This window comes from Sorex fumeus, unplaced genomic scaffold (assembly GCF_029834395.1).
Source record: "Sorex fumeus unplaced genomic scaffold, SorFum_2.1 ptg000177l, whole genome shotgun sequence".
Taxonomy (NCBI): domain Eukaryota; kingdom Metazoa; phylum Chordata; class Mammalia; order Eulipotyphla; family Soricidae; genus Sorex; species Sorex fumeus.
Window position 1 is genome coordinate 2,002,498 of NW_026606234.1, and position 16,212 is coordinate 2,018,709.

The window sequence follows — 16,212 nt, forward strand, 5'->3', positions numbered from 1 at the left end:
GCTGGACCGACTCTGGTCCACCCTGAGGGGCAAAGTCGGGGACACCCTGTGCCCAGAAACACGGCTCAGCGACAAGGAGCAGAGATGCAGGGCCGGAGCGATAGCACGGCGGGGAGGGAGTTTGCCTGGCACGTGGCCGAGTCAGGTTTAATCCCCGGCATCCCATAGGGTCCCCCCGAGCACCGCCAGGAGTAACTCCTGCGTGCAGAGCCAGGAGGAAGCCCTGAGCGTCATCAGGGCACACGGGGCAGCCGTAAAAAAAAAAAAAAAAACACAGAGCAGAGCCTGGGTTGCCCTGCAGTCACCTGCCCGTCCACCCACTGAGCCCAGCGGGGCTCCCAGGGCCCAGCCCCAGGGCCTCTCTGTGACAGATGAGCATCAGGACCCATCCTTGACCCTCCCCCCGCTCTCCCCAGCGTCACCCTAGCCTGTCCTCTATTGCCGCGTCACCTTGGCTGTTCGCAGACAGTCCTGTCGCTCGGACCCCACTGTGTTGCGAGTGACGCCCTGCTTTGAGAAATGCGGCAGCCCTCAAGCCTCCCTTAGAGAAGGGACTCGCAGGGCACCCTCTGCTGACACAGCGTGTGTGTGTGTGTGTGTGTGTGTGTGTGTGTGTGTGTGTGTGTGTGCTATGAGCTGTGTGTATGTGTTGTGAGGTGTGTGTGTGTGTGCTGTGGGGTATGTGTGTGCTATAAGGTGTGTGTGTGTGTGCTGTGAGTGTGTGTGTGTGTGTGTGTGTGCGCGCGTACATGCTTTGGGGTACATGTACTGGGTGTGTTTCCGGGCTCCCACACTGAGAAAGGGTCAGTGTGGGGGCTGGCCGACCTAGTCCTCTGGGTCCCAGGCAGTGGGCGACGGATAACACCCGGGCCTGGCTGTGTGGCAAAGGCATCTCCCTCCCAGCCGGCCCCTGGCGCTGAGCGGACGCCAGTGAGTGTCGCGTCTGTGCGCTCGGGCCCGGACCCCTGACGGGTTGTTGTCCTGACCCCAGCCCAGCCCATCGAGCAGCGGCTGCTGAAGATGGACCACACGGCCGTCCACCCCCACCTCCTGGACATGAAGATCGGGCAGGGCAAGTACCAGCAAGGCTTCTTCCCGCGGCTGCAGGCCGAGGTCCTGGCCTCGGGGCCCGCCGGCAACAAGTGAGGACCCTCCTCTCCCCTCTCCCCGCCCCCCCGACCTCTCACCCTGGGTCCTCCTCCTGGTCCCTTGAAGACCAGGTCACTTCATCCCAGTGTGGATTGGCCCGGTGGCTTCTGGGTACATCGTGGGGAAGTTCTGATTCTGGGGTTGTGTGCTTGGAATAAATAGCGCACAGTGGAGAGGGCCGTGTGCAGACAGACACAGTGAAGCACCGTGTGCGAGACGGACCCTACCCCCGCCAGGGTGGACGGCCCGGCTCTCGCCCCCGGTCAGGGTCCTGCTAGGCAGAGAGCATGACCAGGCCGGCCCCGGAAGTACATGGTCTTGGTGCTGACTCCCCCGCAGGCTGCGTGCCCTAGAGTCGTGCTGGCAGCTGTGGCCCGGCCCCATGCCCGCCTCCTCACGCCCCCACTGCTGGATGCGGCCCTGGCCCAGCAGGGCGGCATCCTGGGGCCTTGGCGGGTCCCCAGCTGCCCTGCGTGCCCTGAGCACTTCTGCTGAGGCCGGGGCCCCAGAGATAGTGTCCCGCTCGCTGGGGGAGGTGCCGGTCCAGCCCGTCCGCCACCTGGACACTTCCTTGCGGGGCTGCACCCGGCCGTGCCCAGGGTCACTCCTGTGGGCGCGTGGGCCGTGTCCAGGCCAGGTCCCGCCTCTGCCTGTTTTTGCCCTCCCAGTGACCGCTCACAGGCCTCACAGCCGTGAGCAGAAGCCCCGTTGCTTCTCCCGGGAGCCCAGCGCTGACCGTGGCCGAGCTGCTGCCATGGGTGTTCACTCCAGGGGGACGCCCATGACCTCTGTTCTCTTTGGCAGCCGCTGGGCCGGCCGTGGGGGCAGCACCCAGCGCCGGAAGGAGCGTCTCCGGCCACACTGCGAGCACTCGGGCCTGGACAACGACCTCAGGGAGGTGGGTGTCGCCTTCCCGAGTTGCTAGCCCCTGGCCCCCACCCAGCCCACCCGCTATATTCATGGATCTGTCATTTGGTGAACCAGTGCACTCCCAGTCGCCCCAGGCCCTCGTTAACACGAGGCTCACCAGGGACCCGGGATGGTCACCTCTGGGTGCAGATCACCAGGATGTCACCTCTGGGCACAGGGACCCGGGATGGTCATCTCTGGACGCGGGGACCCTTCCCATCCCTTCCTCATGTGGCGGGAGCTCCCTCCAGGGATCCCCTCGGACCCAGGGCTCTGGTCTCCCTGGGGCTCTGCCCTGGGCCTCTCTGCTCTGAGAGAAGGACGGTCATCAAAGCATCGCGGGAACCGAGTGCTGGCCAAGCTCATGTCACTTCTGTTCCCTGCGTGACTTTGGCATTGAGGGGCCTGTGGTGCTCAGGCCCTTCCAGGCTCCCGGCCAGACTCATGCCCGCGCCTGGGCTGCAGGCGGCTCTTCTGCCCGTCCCCAGCGGTCGTCCACCTGCATGGGGTGTACAGACCCCGCTGTCAGCGGCTGCCCCTCCTCTGCCTTTGCTCCCGAGGGTCGCGCCCAGAGTGCCAAGACTGGGGGTGGGGGGGCACTTCAGGGTCCCGGCTGAGGGAGGAGACGGGGAGAGCCGGCACTGAGGGCCAAGGGTCCCCACACGTGCCCCGCCCCCGTACCCACAGCACACTCAGTGCAGCCCAGCCCCACCCCGGGACACCCGCACACTCAATGCTGCATGCCACACCACACGGCAGCCCCACGCAGCCACAGGCCATGTAGCCGGACCTGTCCCCCTCTGGGCCCGCCCCATCCCCTCCCTCTCCCAGGCCCGCCCCATCCCCTCCCTTCCCGCAGGCCGGCCTGATCCTCCCTGTCTGTCTGTCTGTCCGACCGACTGTGCCTTGACGGTCCCGTTTCTCTAGAAACACGCGCAGGAGGCCCGGAGCTTAGGGAAGAGCCTGGGGCAGCCCCAGCTGTCCGGCCTGTCCCCCGCGGTCATCGCGCACACCAACCGGAAGTTCGTGGAGGGCCTGCTGAGGGAGTGCCGCCTGAAGGTGCGCCGGGTGCTCGCGGCTGTCTGCCTGGGCGTGTTCCTCGCTGTGGGTCCGTGTGTCTGGATTGTGGTGTCTGTGTCTGTGTGTGTCCGTGTCCATGTCCATGTCTCTGTATCCGTGTTCTGGTCTGTGTGTCCGTGTCCGTGTGTCTGCCTGGGCGTGTTCCTCGCTGTGGGTCCATGTGTCTGGATTGTGGTGTCTGTGTCTGTGTGTGTCCGTGTCCATGTCCATGTCTCTGTATCCGTATTCTGGTCTGTGTGTCCGTGTCCGTGTGTCTGCCTGTGCGTATTCCTCTGTGTGGGTCCGTGTGTCTGGATTGTGGTGTCTGTGTCTGTGTGTGTCCGTGTCCGTGTCCATGTCTCTGTATCCGTGTTCTGGTCTGTGTGTCCGTGTCCGTGTGTCTGCCTATGCGTGTTCCTCTGTGTGGGTCCGTGTGTCTGGATTGTGGTGTCTGTGTCAGGGTGGGTCCGTGTCCATGTCTGTGTGTCATGTTCATGTCTGTTCGTGTCTGTCCGTGTCTGTGTCTGTGTCTGTGTGTCCGTGTTCGTGTCTGTCCGTGTCCGTGTTTGTGTCTGTGTGTCCATGTCCTGTGTCTATCCATGTCCATGTGCCCATGTCTGTGTGTCCGTGTGTCTGTGCACCCACGCTGCCCTTGTTCAGGGAGGGCCCTGCCTGCGGGCTGTGGTGGGGGCCCCTCAGTTAGCAACAGTGTCGGGGGCCGCTGGCGGCTAGGACCCCCCTACCCCGTTCCGTGTTGTGACGTGTGAGAGCAGACACGGGGGTGCGGGAAAGGTGCCGGCAGGGAAGGTTCTGGAACGTGCCGGCGGCCCTGCTCAGGCGGATTTCTCCGCAGTGTGAGACGCAGGCCCGGGCCCGGGTGCGACCACCACCCCCACATCCTGGCAGCCGCGTGGCCCCGTGAGGGACCCGGCGGTCCGGGCGTGGGGGGCCCCGGCCGCTCCGGCCCGCGGTGACGCCCCCCGTTGCAGACGAAGCGCATGCTGGTGGAGAAGATGGGCCGCGAGGCCGTGGAGCTGGGCCACGGGGAGGTGAGCATCACGGGCCTGGAGGAGAACACGCTCATCGCCAGCCTGTGCCACCTGCTCGAGCGCATCTGGAGCCACGGACTGCAGGTCAAGCAGGTGCGGGCCGCGCCCGGGGGGGGGGGGGGAGGGGGAGGAGGAGGCCCTGACCCCGAGCCCATTGGGGGCCTGACCCGGAGCCCACGGGGGGCTGCCCAGGCCCTGTCCACACCCCGGGGCTGCCCTGTGCCCGTCCGCCCAATGGATCCTCTGGCAGAGCCGGCAGCTCCAGCCCCTGGCAGCCCCGCGGTGCCCAGCCCTGCCCCCCCCACGGCAGGTGCCGAGTGCCACGGCCCCCCCCCCCCGCCCTGCTGTGCAGAGCCTGAATGGAAACTGCCCCATGCCCCGCCCGAGCATGTCCCCCACCCCTCGGACACCCTGGAGACCCTGACCTGAGCCTGACCTGAGTGTGTCCGCCAGACCCGGACCCCGGGTCGGGACCTGAGTGGCCGCGGGGCGGTGGCGGGGTGGGGGCAGGCGTCTCAGACCTCGTGCCCTTGCCCGCAGGGGAAGTCCGCGCTGTGGTCACACCTGATCCAGTTCCAGGACCGAGAGGAGAAGCAGGAACACGTCGCCGAGTCCCCAGGTGAGCTGGGGGTGGGGTGGGGCTCTCCCTGTCTCTGGCCGGGCCCTGGGCAGCTGAGCTGGGAGCAGAGGGTGGTCTCGGCCAAGACCTTGGGGGGGGCCCAGGGCACAGTGCAGGGCCTGCATGGGTGAGGCGCGAGCTGGATTCCTCCCCAGCTGCCCCCTCAGGTGGGTGAGGGGTCTGAGCCGTGCCCAAGTGGGTCACGGGTCTGAGCCCCCCAGGTTGGTGTGGGGGTCTGAGCTCTCGGGGACGCGCAGGCCGGGACCTCATGCCAGGCGGGCGTTGGGTCATCCCGTTGTCTGTGGAGGAGGCTCTGGTGTTTGTTCTGAAGGAAGCGGTTTCAGTCCTGGGCTGTGGACCTCCTGGGCCTGCTCTGGCCCCTCCGTCCCTAGGGGGAGCACTGCCCTGAGAGCACTCCTGAGAAACCAGGCCCCACCTGTGCCCAGCCTGCCCCCTCTCAGCAGCACCCCCACCCCAGCTTCCACCAGGAGAGTGGGAGTCGCCCCTTGGCCTGGGTCCCGACACTGTCCCTGCCTTCGCCCACAGAATGTGCCTCCCAGAGCCCCCCTGGGCACGGCCCCCCAGGGAAGAGGCAGCGGAGGAGGGGAAAAGCCTATCGGGCAGCACCCACGGAGCTTCTGGGAGTCCCCAGAGACACTGGGCTGGGACCCCTCTGCCCGTCTGTCTTGGGGCACAGGTCCCTCCGTCCGTCTGTCTGCGCAGGGCCGGACCCCTCTGTCCGTGTCTCTGCTCAGGCGTCCAGGGCGCCGGCTGACCGTGCCCGGGCCCCGTCCCTGCTGTGCGTCCCCAGAGGGGCGTGAGCTCCTGGCGACCCCCACCGAGGTGCGGCGAGTGTCGCTCTGGAAGTCGGCGCGTCTGGCTCCAAGGGGCAGAGCTGATGAGTCTTGCTCCAACGCGCCCAGTGGGTGACTCAGCCGTGGGACTGGGACTAAAAAGTACCATGGTGCGAAATACGTATGAAAAGCAGAAGCTCGGAAGCGGCAAACGGCTCCGTAATCGAGGAGAAACGTGGCCGAATTACGTACAGATTAGCGGTTTGCTGACTTTGTCGTTAATGAATGAGTGGGGGTTTTTTGTTGTTTTTATTTTTTTGTTTTTGCTTTTTGGGTCACACCCGGCGATGCACAGGGGTTCCTCCTGGCTCTGCACTCAGGAATCACTCCTGGCGGTGCTTGGGGGACCACATGGGATGCTGGGAATCGAACCCGGGTCGGCCGCGTGCAAGGCAAATGCCCTCCCCGCTGTGCTGTTGCTCCAGCCCCCACAGTGCTACTTTTTTGTTCTGTTTTGTTTTTGCTTTTTGTGTCCCACCCGGCGATGCTCAGGGCTCCCAGAAGTACTTGAAGGATCCTATGGGATGCTGGGGACCAGACCTGGGGTAGGCCGTGTCCAAGCCCTACCCGCTGTGCTATCTCTCCAGCCCCCGTAAATGAGTGTTTTTATTTGCCAACTGTAACGGCCTCCTGCGGACTGGCTTTAACAGTCTGAGTGGGGGTCCCGGAGACTGGGGGCTCCCGAGGGCGGGCAGGGGGGTGCTCGTGGCGGGATCAGACACAGAGAGACAAGTTTACCTGCCCGGTGGCCAGGAGGGCCCGGCCCGTGGGTGACCCACGGGTATACGGCCAGATCTCCCGAGGTCGGCAGAGAGAGGGGCACGGGGTGGGCGTTGGCTTGGAGCCCTGCCGGGAGAGACCCTGGGCGCCGCGGCTGTGGCCCCCGAGTCTCCCCAAGGTCTCGGCAATTCGAGGCCTTTCGCCTGCAGCCGAGGTGCCACGCGCCACTGGGCCTCCTTGGGGACTGCAGGCCCCTGATCCCCCCTCGCCAGTGGACACGGTGGCTGGAGTCCATCCACCACGGCCCCAGCACTGCAAGTGGCCACTGGCTCTGGCACTCAGGGTGAGGGTGGCACCACCCTGCCCTGCGCCTCGGCTGCTCTGGTGTCGTCTCAACGTGGCAGCCATGCAGGTCCCATTTCCTCATCCTTGCTGACATCTTTTCGCAGTTTCCCTCGGGCCGGAGAGGAGAAAGTCGGACTCGGGACTCGTGCTGCCGGCGCTCAGGGTCTCCCTGACCCAGGACATGAGGTGCCTTCCTGGGGCCGCCCGTCCTGGCCCTGTCGCTGTCTGTCCCGCCGCCCAGCCTGGGGAGAGGGCAGGGGGGACGCGCAAAGCTCAGGGTGGTCCTGCCGGTTTGGGAACGTCCTGACCCTCGCAGCCCCGGCTGCTGGCAGGGACGCTCCACCCGTGGGTTTCCGTGGCAGCGGAGACACGGGACGGGGCCCTGGCTTGGGTGGGTGCCAGCTGGGCCTGGGTGTTGGCGTGTCCCGGCCTCGCTTTCCCCGCTGATGGAGGCCCCCAGCCCAGGCCGGTCTCCCTGGGAATTTCCCTCCCCCCTCCCCGCCCTCACGCCCTCACGCCCCTGCAGGCACGTGCAGAACATGAGTGAGATCAAGACGGACGTGGGCCGGGCGCGGACCTGGATCCGCCTGTCCCTGGAGAAGAAGCTCCTGTCCCAGCACCTCAAGCAGCTGCTCTCGGACCAGCCGCTCACCAAGTACGTGGGGCCCAGCACCTGCGCTGCGTGTCGGGAGGGGACACTTCCTGGGACGCTGCCCGCCACACTGGGCTGCCCCCCCCCAAGACTCAGCTTGCAGAGGCTGCAGCAGACCCCGGAGTGGGGCAGGAAGCCCGTGCTGCTGGGCGCCACCTGCACTGAGCCTCGCTGCCGTGGCCTATGGCCCAGGGCCTCGTTTTTGAGGGCTGCACCCCAGGACCTTGCTTTTGTGGCCTGTGGCCCAGGCCTTGCCTCTGTGGCCTGCACCCCAGAGCATTGCTGCCGTGTCCTGTGCTCATTCTCCTCAGCCAAGTGTGCAGAGAACATGCCCCGTGGCCCTGCACCCCCTCGGTGCCCACGTCTGTTTGTGCACGAGCCTTTGTCCGTGCCCCCTGGGGGTCCGTGGCTCCCCAGAGCCAGCGGGGTTCCTGGTGGAGTTTGGGGGGGGTGTCGTGTGGCGGCCACGTGCCTCGCCCAGGCATGGGGGCCTCCCAGAACCCGCAAAGGCCGGGCCAAGGCGCTGCTGTTCTATCCGCGGCCCATGCTGGGCTGTGAGGTGCCACCATCGCTGCCATGGGTACGAGTGGCCCAGGCCCAGAGGTGCTGCTGGGCTGGCCCCGGGGTGCTGTGGGCGCCGCCTTGTGGCGTGGGGCCGCGGCCTTCTGTCCTGTTCCTGGGTCTCCCCGGGGGGCCGGGGGACGGAAGGTGCCGCGTCTGCCCGCCGCCCTCTGCCGCAGGAAGCTGTACAAGCGCTACGCCTTCCTGCGCTGCGAGGACGAGCGGGAGCAGTTCCTGTACCACCTGCTGGCCCTCAACGCCGTCGACTACTTCTGCTTCACCGGCGCCTTCTCCACCATCGGTGAGCCCGGCCCGGCCCGCCCCCAGGCCCATGCTCTGTCCCTCGGGTGGGAGGGACGCTGCTGGCGGGCCCTGGCTCGCGCTCTGTGCTCCGGGTGTGGCCTGGGGAAGCTCTGTCGGAGCGGCTCAGAACCAGCCGGGCGGCCCCTCGGGTGCGGGAAGGGACCTCGGCGCTGGGGCCGGGCTGGCGTCCAGCGGCTCTGCTCGGCGCGTCCCTGGGGGGCCTGGGTGAGCCCAGCCTGGGCCCCGACCCCAGACGGCCCGGCGCCCCCGCTCACCCGCCGGCCCCGCAGTCATCCCCTACAGGGTCGTGGTCGTGCCCATCAAGAAGCTGAGCAGCGCCATGGTCACCTCCAAGCCCTGGGTCTGCGTGTCGGGGGAGCTGGGCGACACGGGCGTCATGCAGATCCCCAAGAACCTCCTGGAGATGACCTTCGAGGTAGGGGTGCCCCAGCCACCCGCCCTCCCCGCAGCCCCCTGCACCCTGCCCCTTGTCGCTGCAGGATGGAATGTTCTAGAACGCGGCCTGGGTGTGCTCACAGCCCCCGGGGCGTCCCTGCTGGCGGGGGGCTGCTTCCCGCTGGCCTCCCCGAGACTGTCCCCCAGGGCCAGACAGCCCTGGTCCCGGCCCCAGCCCCGCCCGGCCTCCGTCTGAGCAGGGGCGTCCCCTCTCTGCGACTCGGCTGACCGCCCGCGTCTCTCCGCAGAGCCAGAACCTGGGAAGGCTGAGCACAGTGCAGATCGGACACGACAACTCGGGACTGCTGACCAAGTGGCTGGTGGACTGCGTGGTAGTCAGGAACGAGATCACAGGCCACACCTACAGGTGGGCGGCGCCCACACCCGCCCTCCTGTTTGCCCCTGAGGCTCCGGCGGCCCCGGGTCTCGCCTGGTTTCTGTGTGGCACCAGCTGCCCCTGAGTACGGCGACTGTTCTCGCCCAGAGGCTCCCCCTACCTCAGGGCCACCCCCACTCAGAAGGGCTTTCAGGGCAGTGCAGTAGGACAGCGGGACCTTCCGGGTTCCATCCCGGGCATTCTAGAGGCCTCCGAGCACCACCAGGTGATCCCTGAGCACAGAGCCAGGAGTGAGCCCTGAGCACAGAGCCAGGAGTGAGCCCTGAGCACAGAGCCAGGAGTCAGCCCTGAGCACAGAGTCGGGAGTGAGCCCTGAGCACAGAGCCGGGAGTCAGCCCTGAGCCCAGAGCCGGGAGTCAGCCTGAGCCCCGCCAGGTCGCCCAGACACCAGACAGCGAGACTGCAACAGTGCCCAGAGCCTCGTGGACGGGACGGGTCGCTGTGGCCCGTCTCTCTGCTCTCCGTGGGAGGCGCCGTAACCTCCGGCCGCCCGTCCTTGAGCGCTGGTCCCCGCAGGTTCCCGTGCGGCCGGTGGCTGGGGAAGGGCGTGGACGATGGCAGCCTGGAGCGGGTGCTCTTCGGGGAGCTGGTGGCGGCGGTGGCCGAGGAGGAGCCGGGCAAGCCGTGCCGGACGCCCCCCCAGCAGAAGTCCCCGCCCACGGCCCGGAGGGCGAGTGTCACCTCCCTGTCTGGAAGGACGGCCAGTAAGTGACCTGCGTCCCCCAGAGGGCGCGGGAGGTCGCCTGAGGGCAGAGGGAGGGCACGGGGCCCCTGGCCAGGCACTCTGCCAGGCTGGCACCCGACACTGCCCTCCGGCAGAGCCGATGGTGACTTAGCTCCCTACCCCCAGGGGGACGGGGACGGGGTGGGGGGCGTCCAGCATGTGGATGGTCTCCACCGGGGGGTCGGGGGGAAGTTGGTGAGCGCCAGGCGAGGCGTGAGCCCAGCACCCAGTGTGGCCCGCAGACTGAGGCGGCAGCCCTGGCCCGTTCCCGGCACTGCACGGTCCCCTGAGCACCACCAGGTGTCGCCCGAGCACCAGCCCAGACACGCGGGCAGGGCGTGGCAGAGGCTGTCGGGACACGTGATGTGCATGCCGGGCCCTGGGCAGTCCCTGGCACTCAGCCCGCAGCGCCGTGAAGAGTTCAGACTGAGGAGCGAAGCAGGCTTAAGGTGCTGGCCTTGCGTGTGGCCGACCCACTTCATCCCAGCCCACACGATTGCCCCAGGCCCCAGCAGGAGTGAGCCCCGAGCACAGAGCCGGGAGTCAGCCCTGAGCACAGAGCCGGGAGTCAGCCCTGAGCACAGAGCAGGGAGTCAGCCCTGCGCACTGCCAGGTGTGGCGGGAATCCCCTCAGCCCCCCAGAAAATGTCCTCAAAGGGAGTTATGGGAACGGCCTTCCGTGAGCCGTCTCTGGCACCAGGTGGGGACTTGGGCAGCCGGAGAGGGCCGATGGGGATGCCAACATGGGGCCAGCGACACCGCGTGGGGCAGCAGAGCCGCATCCAGTCCCTCCCCCAGAACCAGGTGCCCCCCACCCCCGCCTCGCCCCTCCCCTCTGGGTGCAGGCCTGTGCCGCCTTCTCAGCTTGGCTTCGACCTGGGAGTCACCCTGCTGGGTGCTCACAACCTGCTCGGCCCTGGGCCCTGTGGGGGCAACCCCAGGCCCCCTCACACTCCACGCGCTCGACCACTGAGCCTCTCTCTGGCCCTCAGGCACACGGCAGCCGTCCCGGAGGCGGAAGGCTCAGGCCTCACCTGCCCAGCGCTGGGAACCGCGGGCACCGCGGGCCTGTCTCGGGGGGATGCGGGGCCTGGGCAGTGCCTGGTGGACGCAGGTCACCCACCAGCTCCGTGGGTCCGGTGGTTCTTCACAGCGCTTGTGCAAACGCAGGATGGGAAGGTGGCCACACGTGATGGGGGCGTGGCCACGCATGAGGGGGCGTGAGCACGCCTGACGGGAACATGGTCACGCATGATGGGGCGTGGCCATGCACAGGTTGGGGGCACGCACAGTGGCCGTGGGGCGCGTGTGGGGAGAATGGCCAGGCCACGACATCAGGCGCGTTTCAGCGTGGCGAGGAGGGTGACAGGCCGCGGAGGCCCCGGGGCACTGTGTCCGCTGACTGGGCCGTCCAGCTGGGGCAGCCCTCACCAGAGAGGAGTGTGTCCGCCTGACGCCCGGCTGTGGCCGTCCCCCCTGCCACCCTCCGCGACATGGGCCTGCCCGGTCCTGCGTTCCAAGCCCCTGCAAGTCCGTCTGTGGCTGGTGTGGCCCGAGTGTCCCCGTCGGCGCGGGCTGCCCGTGGGCCGGGCTGCTGGGGGAGGGGCTGTGGCTCCGGGACTCGTTCCCGGGTGCTCATCCCGGGTCCCTGTGCTGCTCCGCAGAGCCGAGCGCTGAGCAGATCCAGGATGGCATCGGGGAGGCCGTGAACAACATCGTGAAGCACTTCCACAAGCCCGAGAAGGAGGTGGGCGGGGGGGGCCGGGGGGCCGGGTGGGGGCCGAGGGGCCGAGGGGCCGAGGGGCTGAGGGGCTCTCCGTCCGCCTGTGCCGCAGCGGGGGAGCCTCACGGTGCTGCTGTGCGGGGAGCACGGGCTGGTGGCGGCGCTGGAGCTCGCCTTCTACCATGGCTTCCGCTCGGCCCGCATCTTCCACAGGAACGCCTTCGTCTGGGACTTCGTAGGTGAGCGGCGCGGGGCCCGAGGTGTGCAGAGGCGCCCGGGGAGGAGGGACAGGGCGGCCACGGGCGCCTCGACCCCAGTGGGACCCGTTGACTCAGAGGGCTGGAGGGGGCGGGGTCAGGGTGTGAGGGGGCCTCTGGGGGGACAGAGGGGGCGGGGCCGCGTGAGGGCCAGTCTGGGGCCCGCCCTGGGGGTCTCTGTCCCCCGGAGACTGACCCCGAGAGGCTGCCCACACCCTGGAGGGAGCCACGGCCTCAGCCCCAGGCCCCGGCCCTGACCTAGCGGACCTGAGATCCCCCCAAGCCCGGATGGTGCGAGGGCCGGCCCCTGAGCCTCCCGGCCCCACTCGTCATTTCCTGTTGCCCACGAGGCCTGGGGAGGAGCGACCCCCTCCCTGGACGGCACACAAAGGACAGTCAGCAGAGGGGGGCCGAGAGGAGCCCCCTCCTTCTGGACTGAGCCCAGCCCCCTGACCTGCCCCACAGACCTCCCCCCTCCGACCTGTCCACGCACCTCCCCCCTCCCACCTGTTCACGCCGGCACAGACGGAAGGTTCCGGTGTGCTGTGCTCCTGCTCCCAGGAGCGCGTGGGTCTGTGGGTCTGTGAGGCAGCCGCGGGCCCCCGGGCAGCCCCTCCGGACCCGACCTGCCGAGCGGCCGTCTGTCCCCCGCAGAGCGGGCCGTGGCTCACTTCGAGGAGACGGACGAGGAGCTTCTGGGCCGCGGGGACGACCTGGGGCCCACGTCGCCGCGCAGGGCCTTCTGCCAGTACGTCGCCGCCATCAACACGGCGCCCCGGAAGATCGGGAAGGACGGGAAGTTCCAGATCCTGGTGTGCCTCGGAGCACGGTACTCGGGGCGCGGGCAGGCGGGTGGGCGGGGGGCGGGGGGCGCGGGCGGGCGCGCGAGCTCAGGCCGCTCTCCCCAGGGACCGGCTGCTCCCGCAGTGGGTGCCGCTGCTGGCCGCCTGCCCGGCCGTCACCCGCATGTACGAGGAGGGCGCGCTGCTGCGGGACCACCTGGCCGTCAACACGCTCATCCGCGTGCTGCAGAATGTGCAGGACTTCCCCATCGTCCTGGAGGGCTCGCTCACCAAGGGCGTGGACGTGGGCCCCGCGCGGTAGGCCCGCCGCCCGCGGACCTCTCCCCCGGGATCTGAGCCAGCGGGCGGGCGGGGCCAGCCCTGCCGCCCCCGACCAGCCTCGCCCTGCGAGGCCACTGCTGTATTGTAGTTCATTTGAACCTGGAATTTAGTATGAAATAGAGTATTTTCATGTGCTGGGTGTGTGAAGCGGCTCTTCCTGAAGAAGCGACACCCCCCCGGGAGGCTGGCCCAGGGTGCGGGAATGGTCCTGCGGCTCACGGCTGCCCCGGGCAGGGTGCGGGCAGGAAGGAGCCGCCCCTGCGGCCGGGCCAGCATCTGCATCATGTATGGGCCTGCGTGTCCCCCAACATGCACACACACACGCATACGCACACACACGCACGCACTCATGCGTGCACACACACGCACACACACGTACATGCATGCACACGCACGTACCCCCCCCACACACACACCCCCCACACGTGCGCCCGTCCTCACACACAGCCTCGAGTCCCGGTCTCACCCCTCAGATGTGAGCCCATCCTGCGTTCTGTAGGAAGTTCCCCATGGGTGAAGGTGAAGGAGGTTCCTGGGTTTTAATCGGGCCGGCAGCTGCCCGAGGTGCCAGCGGCGGCCCTTGTGGCGAGCCATATTTCTCACCCCGTGGTTCTGCCTCTCAGAGGCCCGGGCAGGCAGGACACACGGCACCTGGGCCCTGGCCCTGCCCAGCCCCTGCAGGAAGCTGAGGGATGTCCGAGGCCCTCCAGGCTCTGGAGTGTTTGTCCACCAGGATGAGCGGTAGCAGAGGGAGGGGAGGGAGAGGAGGCCGGTGGACGAGGAAGCAGCTCGAGGGCTGAGTGACGTGGCAGGTGGGTCCTGGGGGCCTTCGGGAAGAAGGCACAGTCCTGGGTGCCGAGCTGGGGTGGGAAGGTCCCTGGGCCCCAGATGCCACTCACAGGCCCCGACGCCCTCCTGACCCGGGACGGGGGCCTGGTAGAGCAAGGAGGGGCACTGGGGCTGGCTGTCATGGGAGACCCCAGAACCCACCTTCTGCCATGTTCCTGCGGTCCCGGTGTCCAGACCGTCCGGAGGCCCCAGAAGAGCAGAGGAAGGTCGAGGCTATGGAGACCCCCGGCCAACTCCCACTAGACCCCAGGGCTGGAGGGAGGCGGTGGAGGAAGCCCCACCCCAAACCACCCCCAGGTTCCCTCCCACGGGAGAAACGCCCGATTTTACAAGATCCCAGGACCCCAGTTCCTCAGACTGAGGCTTTCCAGATTGTCCCCGGGGGTATCCAGCCCCTCCCGAGCACTGGGCCTGGCAGAAGAAATGGAATATTTGGAAGCGACAAAAAGACCCTTCAGACCTGAGGAAGTGCTTGTCGGACCGGCAAGTTTCCTAGGCGGGAAATGCAGTTGCGAGGAGATTCATCCCTGCGTGGCTTACCCTGGTCTTTGGGGGCTTCGCCCAGCCGAGCTTGGGGGTCCCTGTGCCGTGTACGGAGTTCACGTCCCCAGCTCCGACCCCAGGAGGCCACACCCAATGCTGAGACACACGGGGTCAGTCTCAGGGACACGCTGCCCCGAGGGCCCGGGGCAGGATGGCTTCAGACCACCCTCCACGTGCACAATCACTGTAAAATTTCATGGATAGTTGCATGTGGGATCACGTAGGGTCACTGTAGGTTTAGGTCACGTCATTTGATTCTGGGTCCACACCGCGGCGCCCTGCGAAGCCAGTAGCCCCGTCTCTCTCTCCAGCCCCACGTCCGTCTTAACGACATTGCTCCCTCAAAATAAACTACAAGTAACCCTCAGGACTTGATGTTTTCACCTCACAGCAGCTTAAGAAGAAACTGCCTTGACAGAAATTCCAAAAGTCTATCCCGGGTACCCGGTGCCCCCTCTGGGCCCTAGCCTGCCGCCTGGCCTGGGCGGAGAGTGGGTGACGGCTGGGCCCTGGCCAGGTCAGCATCTCCTCTGGGTTCCTGCGGAGTCTCAGCAGCTGCGCGCAAGTTGCCAGCCCGAGTTGGTCCCGTCAGTGTCTGGAGCAGCTGGGGCTGGCCCCAGTGTCCAGACTCAGCCCTGGGCAGGAGCTCTGCAGACCAGCTTCCCTTTCTGCGACACAGCGGCTGCCAGAACCTTCTCAGGCCGGTAGGAGCGGGGCCAGCCCAGCACACAGTATCCACACCGGCTCTGGCCGGCTCAGCCTGCCTTCCCGGTGTGTGAGCAGCTCTCTGCCGTCCAGGCCTCCTCCGGTCCCTGTGCGTGGCTGGGCGCTTGTCACTTAGCCCAGGAGACAGGCGCCTGCCGGGTGCATGACCGAGGCCCGGCGGATGGTCTAGTCCGGCCTGCTGCAGGACCACGAGGCCATCATGGACAGGCTCGGTGGGGACATGCCTTGGTGGGAAGCGCCTGCCAGGACCCGCATCCCATGCGTCATGTGTCATGTAGACACGTGCTTCATGTGTTTTTTTTTCTGCTTTTTGGGTCACACCCGGCAGTGCACAGGGGTTCCTCCTGGCTTTGCACTCAGGAATTACCCCTGGCGGTGCTCAGGGACCTTATGAGATGCTGGGGATGGAACCCGGTTGGCTGCATGCCAGGCAAATGCCATACTTGCTGTACTATGGCTCCAGCCCCTTCATTTTATTTTTTTATTTTAATTTTTTTTTCTTTTTGTGTCACACCCTGCAATGCTAGGAGGTTCCTCCTGGCTCTGCACTCAGGAATCACTCCTGGTAGTGCTCAGGGAACCGTATGGGATGCTGGGAATTGAACCCGGGTTGGCCGCGTGCAAGCCAGACGCCCTCCCCGCTGTGCTATCACTCCAGCCCTGCCCCCGTGTGTTTTCAACCAGCATCCCTGCACTCTGACTTCGTTGGTTTTCCTTGTGTTGGTTACAGCACACATCATAACTGGATTTCTTCCACCCTCACCCACATATGTGATTTAGAAAATACTGTGATATCACGCACTTTTCTTTTTTAAATCTTTATTTTTTTGCTTTTTGGGTCACACTCAGCAATGCTCAGGGGTTCCTCCTGGCTCTGCACTCAGGAATTACTCCTGGCAGTGCTCGGGGACCTGTGGGATGCTGGGGATTGAACCCGGGTCGGCTGCGTGCAAGGCAGACACCCTCCCCACTGTGCTCTCGCTCTGACCTGGCATCATGTGCCTGAGCGAGGCACCGTGTGGGTTTCGGGCTTCAGGGTCCGTGTCAGTCAGACTTCCCAGGCTCGTTCTTCGTAATAAAACAGTGAGCTTGATACTTCGCTTTGCTGCTTTATTGTAAACTTGTTTTAACGTTTGGACCATCCCCAGCAGTGTCTGTTCAGGGCTCACTCCTAGCTCCAGGTCACTCTTGGT

The 16,212-nt window shown here is 66.6% G+C and overlaps 1 protein-coding gene across 2 annotated transcripts in view; it reads left to right on the forward strand.

Moving 5' to 3' along the window:
* Positions 1-13,006, forward strand: part of DENND5B (DENN domain containing 5B) — a 38,501-nt gene extending 25,495 nt beyond the window's left edge. The window contains exons 8-22 of one of the 2 annotated variants that reach the window (XM_056107820.1): positions 992-1,142; positions 1,954-2,047; positions 2,986-3,117; positions 4,107-4,259; positions 4,707-4,785; positions 6,809-6,890; positions 7,231-7,359; positions 8,097-8,218; positions 8,511-8,656; positions 8,925-9,043; positions 9,590-9,777; positions 11,462-11,544; positions 11,633-11,759; positions 12,432-12,606; positions 12,686-13,006. In XM_056107820.1, coding sequence (XP_055963795.1) covers positions 992-1,142; positions 1,954-2,047; positions 2,986-3,117; positions 4,107-4,259; positions 4,707-4,785; positions 6,809-6,890; positions 7,231-7,359; positions 8,097-8,218; positions 8,511-8,656; positions 8,925-9,043; positions 9,590-9,777; positions 11,462-11,544; positions 11,633-11,759; positions 12,432-12,606; positions 12,686-12,881 — 1,976 coding nt within the window. In that variant the 3' untranslated portion in view covers positions 12,882-13,006. The remainder of the gene's footprint in view (positions 1-991; positions 1,143-1,953; positions 2,048-2,985; positions 3,118-4,106; positions 4,260-4,706; positions 4,786-6,808; positions 6,891-7,230; positions 7,360-8,096; positions 8,219-8,510; positions 8,657-8,924; positions 9,044-9,589; positions 9,778-11,461; positions 11,545-11,632; positions 11,760-12,431; positions 12,607-12,685) is intronic. The other variant, XM_056107821.1, reaches the window with a different exon arrangement.
* The last annotated feature ends 3,206 nt before the right edge of the window (positions 13,007-16,212 follow it).